This window comes from Apis laboriosa, unplaced genomic scaffold (genome assembly GCF_014066325.1).
Source record: "Apis laboriosa isolate Shangri-la unplaced genomic scaffold, ASM1406632v1 scaffold5_cov152, whole genome shotgun sequence".
NCBI lineage: Eukaryota > Metazoa > Arthropoda > Insecta > Hymenoptera > Apidae > Apis > Apis laboriosa.
In genome coordinates, this window is record NW_025223857.1 from 2,261,911 (window position 1) to 2,274,032 (window position 12,122).

Sequence of the window (12,122 nt, forward strand, 5' to 3'; positions counted from 1 at the left end):
ATATATATATATATATACATATGACAATATCATTGCCAAGTTAAAAGAAATCGTGCTAATGAAAGGAAATTTTTCAGACCGATACTTCCATCCAGTGCACACGAGCAGCGTGGTGGACAAGAGCGGGGCCGGTAACTTGATGGGGACGGATCTGGGCGTGGCCACCGATCCGACCTCGCACCACCATCAACAGGCCCAACAGCAGCAGCAACAACAGCAACAACAGCAACAGCAACAACAACAACAACAACAACAAGCTCAACAACCGCCTCAACAAGCTGGCCAACAGCAGCAACAGCAGCAGCAGCAGCAACAAGTGATGCAGGACAAGAGCGGAAGACCCAAGTCTCCCCCGTGACACTGGAGGCTTAGAGCGGATAGCGTGGAGAAGCTCGCGTGTTCCACGGGGTCGTTACTCACCGGCGCGATATACGATAATTGTTACCCTGAGCCGGATGGGAATCGTCAGGATTCCTCGTGTCGTGTTCAGCTTCGCGACCTAAGCCTGCGGAGAATCGAGTGCCTGAGAGTCTGATCGTAGTTTAAGGGGGTTAATAATGGCAGCGTCGAGGGGGGAGGGGGGGATCCCGCTTCCGGTCCCTCCTCGAAAGGGGGGAGGGCCGAACCCTCGCCGAGGGATTCAAGGGGGCGAGTTGTTTCTTATTCGTTCCTCGCCTAGGATCGGTGCCTTTCCACGCTTTACGAGTCATCTTTCTTCTCGCTTTCTTCCTTTCTCTCTCTTCTTCTTATATTTAGTGAAGGATTGATTTTTAATAATTGGGTTTATTGTAAAAAAAAAAAAAAAGGAGAATAGACTTTTAAAAAATTTTGTTACGTTGGATGTAATAGATCCTTTATAAGGATAAGGAAGATTTTTTCTTTTTAATTTTTCCGCGAAAAGGGAAGGAAGGAAAGGCTCCGTCCTTGAAGGAGGGGATTAGCGTTTCGGTCAATTATCACTTCCGCTCCACCGGAAGCGTCCGTTCTCCTCTCTCGACGCTCCGTTAATTTCTGACTCTTTCTCTCTCTCTCTCTCTCTTTCTCTCTCTGTCTCTATCTCTCTATGTCTCTATCTCTGTATCTATCTATCTCTTTCTCTCTCTCTCTCTCTCTTTCGAGTGTCCTCGGCGGACGTGAGTAAGGACCCCTCATCTCGTCTCCTAATTAAGAAATCGTCTCCCGATCATCGCCGATCGGTCCGTTTCGACCGATGATAAATAATAATAATAATAATAAAATAATGATAAAATAATAATGATAATAATAATAATAATAATAATAATAATAATAATAATAATGATCCGTAGACAATTTAAATTTTGAACGAAGAAACGAAGAGAAAGGAAGGAAAGCGACGAGAAAAGAGCGCGAACGTGGAAAAGAGGAAAGGAGGAAAAGTACCGAAGTGTGTGTACAGTTTTCCCGCGCGATTTTATAAAACCGACCGTCTGTTTCCTAATAATTATTATCCGCTTTCGAGACCCTTCCGAAACGTGTGTTTTTGTATATATACACGCTCGTGGTAATTTTGTAAAATTATAAATGGGTACGTGTAGATCTAGTCTACGAAGGGAGGAAAAAGAGAAAAAAAAAAAAGAAAAAAAAAAGAAAAAAAACGAGAGAGGAAAAAAAATAAAAAGAGGAAGAAAAAAAAAAAACACGTAATTTGCTGCGCTCTTCGAGGAGAAGGATTAAACGACGAAGCAAAGAGATTGAAGAAAAGAATAATAATATTAATAATAACGATAATAATAATATTAATAATATTAATAATAATAATAATAATAATAATAATAATGAATAAAAGGAAAAAAAAAAAAAGAAGGAGAAATTTCTAGTGCCAATTTCGTAGTTTATAAATATTATAACGAAATTATAATTTTCTATTATATTTTTTTATAATATTTATGAAGGAACACAGACACGTATACACGCGTACACATGCTTATTTAGACGACACGTAAAAAGTAGTCGAAATAAAGACAAATGAAAAGGAGAAATGCTTTTCCATTTCGATGATCGAGAGAAGTGTGAACATTTAAAAAAGGAAAGGAAAAAATGATAAGAAAAAAAAGGAAGAGGAAAAATACTGACGAGTAAGAAGAGAAAAATGAGGAAGAAGAAGAAGAAGAAGAAGAAGAAGAAGAAGGGTCGAGGGGATCCGATCGGTCGAGTATCGGTCAAAACGGAAGTTAACCGAACCACGGATAATAATAATAATAATATTAATAATAATAATAAATTATAATATTAAATATATAAAATAATAACGATAATTGATAACTTTATAATAATTGTATCGTTAAATTAATCGCCTAATGCTCAGGCTAGTGCTAACACTAGTGAAAAGAAATACAGAGGGGAAAAACGAAAATAGAGAGAACGACTAGTTGTTGCGGGCTAGTCAACAGAGGCTGCTAGTTAGAAACAAAGTGAATAATATTTAATATTGATTACTATTGATAAAGTTAAGCGGTTAAAAAAAAAAAAAAAAAAAAGGAGGAAAAGAGAAAAAGGAAAATACACGTTATTTCACGATGATTAATGATGATTTAAAACGATATAATGGCGCGCGTGATTAAGAGGGCGAAGAATGGAAGAAATTGGAAAAGAAGGAAAAGAAGAGGAGGAAGAGGAGGAGGAGGAGGAGAAAGTCGAAGAAAGAAAAACTAAAGAAAACGAGACTATAAGAAAAAAAAAAACAAACAAAAAAGAAAACGATTTTCCGAGGAAGAGAGGACGATATTTCGAGATAGTGAGAGATCTATAGTTATTAACTTACTTAGAAATTTAGTGTAACGTCGCGCAACGAGATAACGTAACATCGAACTTAACGACAACGAAGGTCCTAAAACTATAATGTTGTATATTGTCCAAAAGTGCTTTCTCTCTCTCTCCGTCGACTGTACATTGAATTAGGGTGTCTGACGATACAGGGCGAATTTTTTTCTTTCTTTTTTTTTTTTTTCTTCTTTAAGCTCAACCCTTTCGCTGCCAATCGCTGCTAAAAGAAATTCGAAAAATCGTTGAAAATGTTCTTTCTTTTAATTCTGTGAAAGCTGTGTAATAATGATGAAATTACTTTTAATTTTCAAAAAACAATTTCAAAGATTAATAATTGTAGAAACGTAAGATCGAATATCTATGGAATATATTTTGTATAAAAAAAGAAGAAGAAGAAGAAGAAGAAGAAGAAAAAGAAGAAAAAGAATTCTGGCAGCGTAAGAGTTGGAAAGCAAACACGAGGGGCGATCTGTCTTATTATATATAGCGATTCCCAAGGAACCCCTTAAGTAATGATGCGCTTAATACACTCGCTAGATGATCAGATAGCTTTTCGAGGTGGTTCTTCCTGGGTTTTGTTTCGCGAGAACAACCCTTTCGTTTTTTTTTTTCTCTCTTTCTCTCTTCGAGTGAGGTTGAAAGGGTGCGCGGCGTCCTTGCCCATTAGCGACGACTGGATCCAACGATCGTTGAACTCGATTGACTCGCGCCCCATTCGTTGCGAAATTCACTGAAAGAAAATGGAAAGGAAGGGAAAAGAAAGAGAAAGAAAATTGCGGCGAGCGGTTGCTTTTTAATTTTTTCGAATTCGAATTCGATTTGGTTTCCAGCGTTTTATTTTAAAAAATAAGATGGCGATCGTTCAAAGCCCAAAGCCTGGTTCATAACTTCATTCATTGTATCTCCTCCCCTGATCGTTGATTTGTGTTTGCTCGCTTGTCTGTGCTTCTATATGTGCCTTTGTAAATTAATATTAATCGTAGCGTTTAACCGTGCTCTAGATCTAGAATCCTTAAAAATCTTAGTTGCGAGTGGCTTTGTATAGATCTCAAGATTTTCTCGGTGCTCGGAGCGGTTTTCTGTCGTCGAATCATTTCAATCATTGTACTTATTGTACTTGTTGCGAGACATCCGAGTTAGAGTAGAGTTCAGTTTGCCGGATGAAATGTGTCCAGGATCAAGTCGAAATCGCGGTTAAATGGGAAGAATGGAGGCACCCTGTCAATCGGTTCGTAGTGATAGTACAAAGAATTTTGAGACTAGCGATATATCGATAATTAGTGTTAAAAAAAAAAAAAAAAAAAGAAAAAGAAAAAAAAAGATAAAAGAGAAAACGAAGTGTAAGATTTACTTACAGACTCGAGTTAAGAGAGATGAACAAGACGATACGATACTACTACTATTCCTATAAAGAATTGCTTCTTACCGCTACTAACGCTATTACGATGAGGCGACGATGAATACCGCTGCAACTATATTGTTAATACTACAAGGGGAAGAAAAAAAACTACTACTATTATTATAACTACTACTTGTACAACTATTACCACCACCACCACCACCACCACCACCACCACCACCATCGCCATCAGCACTGCTGTTTAAAAAGAAGAAATTGGGAAAAACCACTTATCATCACAGCACCACTCTACCACTATTATTAATACTATTACTATTACTAATATCACTATTACTATTACTATTACTATTACTACTATAATTACTACTACTACTATTACTATTATTAATACTACTACTACAACTACTATTACTACTACTACTATTACTATTACTACTATTACTATTACTATTATTACTATTATTACTAATTAATAACGCTATATTGTAAGCTAAACTACTACTATGTTAACGCTACTCTTAACTATTAATTGTAAAACGAAGGACGACCGCATACAGCTGTTACTATTAAATCGCCTATCTCTATGATTATTAAGAACAAGGCACATCGTGCCCAGTGGGAGAGGAGGGGCGTTGCTATTGCTGACTATTACTTAATTCACTCACTAACTAAACTAACTAAACTAACTAACTAATCGCTTTATGGTTACTACGGGAGAAGAACGATTCTTTAGTGTAAATATGAATAAAATATTAATTACGACGCGAGGCGAATAGGGTACGTAAAACGCACGCTCAGGGTGGATCGCTCTTTGTTTTTTTAGATTATTAATAATTGTTCACTGAATCGTTCGTTGTTACACGATGCACAAATGTTTTAATTATATATATATATATATATACATATACATATGTATATACCTTAAAAGATTAATTGTTTTTTAGATAAATGAAGAAAGCTTTATTAGAACGTCTTTATTTAAAAAAACGAGATGGCGCCACTGCATACTGTAATACGAGCGATTTAGAAGAGGGCGCTCCACTCTAGGCATTCATAGTTGTTACATCACGCACAGGGGCAGAGAGACAGTCGAATTCATCGATCCTTGGACCCCTAGATCCGATCGATCCGAGGATTTTGCACACTTTCTTTCGAACTCTTCGCCAACCATCTTTGACGATATTTCATTTTATCGCGAGAAAAAGGAAAAAAATAATCGAGCCTCGTTAAACGATTAGACGATTAATAAATTTATTTTAGACGATCTAGAGCTTCCTTCGGCAAAAGTGATTCGCGCAAAGTGTTCGAAAGAAATCACGATAGATGTATAAGGAATTTTAATACTTTCCTCGATGCCAATAGGGATTGTAACGAGACTCTTGGTGTTCTTATTTTGTTAAACGAAAACGCGCGGGCACTCAACGCCGATGATTAATAACGAATAACAAAAAAAAAAAAAAAAGAAAATTTAAAAATTCATAGAATTATAACGAAACGAAACCAGGGTGGTTCGGGATACGTGTACATTACGCACTTCTCACCGCGTGACTTTTGTTTTTTTTTTTTTTTCTATTTTAATTAAAAATTGTACGAGATTTGTAGAAATTGACGATCAAGAATCACGTATCGATCAATGTAGAATTTTTATAATATTAAAATTCGTGTGTAGTATGTTCTCAAAGTTCCTCTTTATTAACTTATTAAATTGTAATATTTTATTATATCGTAACAAAAAAAAAAGGAAATAGGTTTTGTAAAAGAGTATTTAGTCGTATTAGAAAGCTTGGGGAAATTATTAAAAAAAAAAGATACGTGATTCGGAAATGGTCAGCGTACGATTTCGTGGGTGCAAATAGAGTAGAGTGCCAATTAGGATAGAAGGATTACAAAGTAGTGTTAGGTCTTCCTAATAATGGGGTGAAAGGTCGTGGTTAGATCGGCTTTCAAAACACAGATTCGCGAGGAAAGATTACTCTTAATTTCAAATTATATTTCGACGAAATAACTTGAAAATATCAAAGTTTTCGTGAGTTTTTCACGAAATAATAAAGATGAATAAAAAAAAAAAAAAAAACGAATTGAGAGAAATCTTTCGTCGCTACGCCTGGTGAATCGCTTTTACCAGCTGAGAGTCCAGCCAATTGGGTTTCCGCTCAAAAAAACGGCGTCCAACGTCGAGCTCGCGTCGCGCCGATTTCTCTCGGGGCATCCACGTGAAAAACATTTTCTAATAGCGTCTCGAGCTGCCTTGAACCGAAAGTGCATTAAAAAAAATTCGTCCGCACGAATCGAAATTCCGCCGGTCGAAATTCATTGCGGCTGGGATCACACGTGTCTCCGAACGAAGAGGAAAGATCGACTCTTGATTCTAAAAAGAAAAAAAAAAAAAAAAAAAAAAATAAAAGAAAACAAAAAAAGTAACGATACGTTAGTTAGATATTTTGTATTTTATAGCGACGATGTTGTGATATATCGATTCGAACCGATAACAATGAACATGAACGTCGTAAGGATAGTTAACCTCGTTGTGCGAATGGGAAGTTTCGTATCTCGCTTCTATCGTAGCAATTATAGATAGACTATTTAATTGCATATCTCGTGATAATTTGTTACTTAAGTAGCATCCTAGTTAATTTATTGAAGAGTGATCGTTTTAATATTACCGCGTAGTATTCGTATCTAGAAAGTGATGGTGAAAATCGATTTTTTTCCAACTTAACCTTACTTCCATCCATTTGTAATCTAACCTTCAACGATAAGAACTAGTTGTACGTATTAACTGAAGCAAAGTTTGTTCGAAGGAAAAACAAGAAAGAAAAAAAAGAAAAGGAACTGTTATCGCTTCCATTCCCTTAAACATCATTTATAATTACTTCGACAACGAGAAGGATAGATCGATGGATGTGATTCTCAGCCGCAAAGTTCTCTCCGGCGCGACAGTGCGCACGAGGACTTTTTCTACGTAAGATAGATATTTCTCTAGTAGACTTTAGGGGGCGGGGCGACGTCGATATGAACGATTAGGAGAAACAAGAAAAGTTTAATTACGCATCAGTCTCGCGTCTCGATCGAAAAGAAAAAAAAACTAGGTTCGAGGATAAAAATAGGGGGAAAAAGTAACGAAATATCGACTGGATATCCCGAGCCACCCGCTGCTACACGGGTCAAAAATGGATTAGAAAATAAATCGAGAACATTGTTCTTTCTTAGAAAAATGGTAAAAGTTTGATCGAGAGAATTGGAAAATCGAGACGTATTTGATAATTTTCGTGCAATTAAGCGAGTGAAAAAAAAAAGTGAAAAGAAAGAAAGAAAGAAAAATGATGGGTCGTTTGCGTAGAATTTAAGCTTGTGAGGGGACTGAGAAGACGTATATAATATATTATATGTAAACGCGTAGCTAACGAATGATTAATTTAGCAAGATAACCTGGTTAACGAGATAAAAAGAAAGAAGTACGATTGTTTTTGATTTTTTTTTTTTTTTTTTTCCTTCTTTTTTTTCTGTTGTTGGGATGGGTGGTTAGAAGAGGTGTGTTGCGAGAATTTAAATAGATGAATATAGAACGCACGAGCATGCGAGGTGCAAGTTCAGCTACGAGAATAACGATAACAATAATAATAATAATAATAATATTAAATAATAAATAATATATATATATATATATAAAATTGAAAGGTACTTAACGACACACTGGTAAATTGTAAACGACGAAAAAAAAAAACGGCGATGAATTATGAACATAGTGCGATTATTATTACCTATTATTACGGCAATACGATGATATACATATATTATAATGATGAAATACAATGATATATTTATCGAATATTTATTGAGCAAATGAGAATAGCACACTGTGTAGTTATCGGTTGTACAAAGTAGGCGGCGAGGCGAAAACGCGAGCGATTCTTTTTTTTTTCTTTTTTTTTTTTTTTTCTTTTTTTAAAGGATCGAAATCCTGTGGAGATTGTTGAGGTTAGGTGTCGTCAGGAGGTCGCTATTTTTATATACGATATTTTTCCTCGATTTATTAACTTTCCATTCGCGTTGATTCTATTTTTAGGTTAGGATTAAGTTAACCTCATTTTGTGAAAGGAAATAGAAATTTTTCATTTTCGAACTTCGATTATTTTCGATCTTCCTTTTCGAAACGCACAATTTCTACAAAATATCGATTATTGTTAATTAAGTTATGACAAATTTTCGAATTTATGATCCTCCAAGACACCAAATCTGAGCAAAATCTCTTTGGAAAAGGAAAGTTCATCGAAAAAAGCACGTTGCGAGAACAAAGAGGCACGAAATAAAACGCGATATGGAATAAACACGGAAGGGAAAAGAAGAGAAGTCGAGGAATGTCCTGACCGTCTCGGTTGGCGTGTATTTTCGTCTCACGATCCTTTTTTTTTTTTTTTTTTTTTTTTTACGATTGTGAACGAGGTTCATGTTATATATCAGGGATTAGACTAAATAGTATAACGATACGCTGCGAGGGAGGTGGCAAGAAAAAAAAAAGAAACAAACGAAACGAAAAACATGATGAAAGACATGGGTGAGCCTCTTTGATTAAAAATTTCCCATCCCGGCATTTTCTTGATCCTTTTCAAAAAATAATATAAATTAAATCTAAACCTTACGTAACCTCGTTTGATATCTTTCTAACCTCACTTGACGACCTAACTTCGTTAATTAAAAAAAAAAAAAAAGAATAGCATAGAATTTAAGAAAAACTTATTCGCTTTTTATTTTGAAAAAATTTTGAAAAACTAGATGCTGGATGGGATTTTTTTTAAGTGAGGGGGAGCAGTTGTAAAATGGAAGGGGAGAAAAAAATAAGTATGTACGAAGGGTGGTTGACCTTTGGGACAGGCTGGAGGGGGAGGGCTGTGACAAAGGTGGTGATAGTGGTAACCAGAAGGGGTGAGACGTTAAATTAGATTTTTCTCTATAGAAAGAGTGGCTAAAATGGATTTATCGAATAACGATAGATTAGAGGTAATAAATTATTGTACACATAAATATAAATTGCTCGAACATAATATTCTTGTTTAAATTGAAACCAATGTCGTTTTTTTAAAAAAAAAAAAAAAAAAGAAATTCGAAAATTTTTTATATTCGAAAAATTAAATTAGGAAAAATAAATTCTCTGGAGATCAATTCTCGTCTTCGCGATTATTATTATTATTTCAAGAACGATAAAACGATGGTTGAAAGGGGGCCCTCTTTCCGCAGAGATGAACCGGTATTTAATATACTTAAGGGAATTAACCAAGTTGTGATAAGCGTGGAGTGGAAAAACTACGTGGAAAATTTCGAAAAGAAACGACGGGAGGAGAAGTGGAGAGAAAGAAAGGGGAAAAAAAAAAAGGAAAAAAAAAGAAAAAAATGAGAAACGTGTGCGATCCCGGGGTGCACGAAGCAACCCTCCGACGAAGGGACACTGACAAGGGAGAGGCTTCTTTGTCACCTTACCGCGCCAATTATACGTTGTGTCCATACTGTCTCAATTAATATAATGTATTATATTATATATATATTATATATATATATATATATCCGACAATATTGATTATTAAAAATTCTTAATATATAAAAGAGGAGAAAAAAAAAAAAAAGATGTTAAGTGAATATTGAACGAAAATTTTATTCCCTTTTTGAGTTTTCTTTCTTTCAAATTTTCAGATTTTTAATATAGAAAAATGTTTGACTTGAAGAGACGTGTGAAATGATGGGGTAATTTTTTTTTTCAAAATATTTCTTCTATTTTTGAATATTCTTGTGTAGTATAAAAAAATTTTTTATCGTTTGAAAAATTATTGTTGATTTTTAAAATATTTTTTTAAAACATGTTTCAGATAGAAAAGTTCAATGAAGAAAGAAGGCAAGGCATATTTTGATATCGTTATTTTTTTTTTTTTTTTTTTTTTATAGATAAATGGGTAGAATTTACGATGATGAAGATCATTTTTTAAATAGAATCGTTGTACTTTTTAATGCGTTATTAGATGCGTTATTAGGTGTGACAAGTCATTCTCTATAAAAAGAAAAACTATTTATTCAATTATTTTTTAAACTTATAATTTTTTGATTTAAAGTTTTAATATTTTTTTTTTTTTTTTATAGAGAATTGCACACGTTGCACACATGATTAATGCGTTGAAAAATACATGATATTATAATAATATAAAAAAACAAATTGTTAAAAAAACAAAAGTTTCTTAATCAAAAATAATCGAGATATGCCAGATGATGAGAATAAAAAAATCATTTTGTGTATTATTTAGAAGAAACTATAAAAAAATGTCCAGTATAAAGTAAGGGAGAAAGGTATAATAAAAGGTAATAAAAGGTAAGTATATAAACGGTAAGTATCTTTAGAATTAAGGAAACTGTTAAAAAAAAAGAAAAAAAAAAAAAAAAGAAAAAAATACCACAAAAAAAGCTGTAAAAGGTAAGTATATAAGGTAAGTATATAAGGTAAGTATATAAGGTAAGTATATAAAACTTCTTGTTAAATTATATTCTCCTGATAAAAAATCGAAAATTTGGTCAAAAATTTCAATCTCAGAATTCCTAGAAAAATTTCACGTGCCACCTCCTCTTTGATTATATTCTCCTGATACAAAATCGAAATTTTAGCTAGCAAAAATTTTTTCAGAAATTTTAAATCTAAAATTTTTTGGCCGATTTTTCGACTTTGTATTAGGAGAACATAAGTTGACAGGAGGTCGTTCGAGAAATTTTTCCAAGAATTTCGGCAGTTCTTGGAAATGACGTCAAATTCTTGGAATTTTTGAAATTCTTAGAAGTGACGTCAAATTCCTGGAATTATCGAAATTCTTGAACGAATAAAATTTTTCGCCGATTTTTCGACTTTGTATTAGGAGAACATAAGTTGACAGGAGGTCGTTCGAGAAATTTTTCCAAGAATTTCGGCAGTTCCTGGAAGTGACGTCAAATTCTTGGAATTTTCGAAATTCTTGAACGAATAAAATTTTTCGCCGATTTTTCGACTTTGTATTAGGAGAACATAAGTTGACAGGAGGTCGTTCGAGAAATTTTTCCAAGAATTTCGGCAGTTCTTGGAAGTGACGTCAAATTCTTGGAATTTTCGAAATTTTTGGGCAAACAAAATTTAAAATACAAAATGACATATAAAATTTTTATAGAATAATACACTTACCTGTTTTTTTACTTACCTTTTATATACTTACCTCTTCCAATTGACATATTTACAGGAATTAATCATTTTTTCACCATTTTACTTAAATCTAAGGGACTGAGGACAGTCCTATACTTATCTTTTCCATACTTACCTCTTTGAACTGCAGTAATTCCTGGAACAAAATATTTAATTAATAATACAACGTATTTTAAATATATAAAATATATATATATAAATGTACATATAAAGAAAATGTAAAGTTCATGTGTATTTATGATATGTAAAAATTGAAATTGATTTTAAGATCTTCAAAGCAATCAAAATAAGAAAAAGTATAAAAATAATTAAAAATTCGTACTATCTCTTGAGCGCATATATGTGTAAATTATTGAGCATGCGTAGAGAAAGAGTGAATAGTGCGAGAAGGATAGAGATAGGATAAAAATATTGAAATCAGCGCCATCTTCAGAGTGCCGCAAATGAAACACATAAAGAAAAGACAGAAAATCGTAAAAGAAGGATAGAGATAGGATAAGAATTGATTTTTGGCGCCATCTCTTGAGTGTAAAAGATACTAGTTCAAAGATAGGATAAAGTAGAATAGAATTAAGAACTTACGCCATCTCTTAACTATTTTCTTAACTACGTAATGATATGTTCTTAATTCTCAACAGATAATCCTAATCTTTAATTTTTCTGTCTTATCCTAAATCTTTAAAATAAATTTCTTTTATACTCAACAGATGACACTGATAGTCAATTCTTACTCTATTTCTCTATTATTTTCTGTCTTTTTATTATTTTCTCTTC

General features: G+C 33.6%; 1 protein-coding gene across 7 annotated transcripts in view; it reads left to right on the plus strand.

The window, feature by feature from the left end:
• LOC122718181 (nuclear factor 1 X-type) overlaps positions 1 to 8,877 on the plus strand; it is a 78,717-nt gene extending 69,840 nt beyond the window's left edge. For all 7 annotated transcript variants that reach the window (XM_043943000.1, XM_043943005.1, XM_043942999.1 and 4 more), the window contains one exon: positions 78 to 8,877. In XM_043943000.1, the coding sequence (XP_043798935.1) occupies positions 78 to 358 (281 nt within the window). In that variant the 3' untranslated portion in view covers positions 359 to 8,877. The remainder of the gene's footprint in view (positions 1 to 77) is intronic.
• The last annotated feature ends 3,245 nt before the right edge of the window (positions 8,878 to 12,122 follow it).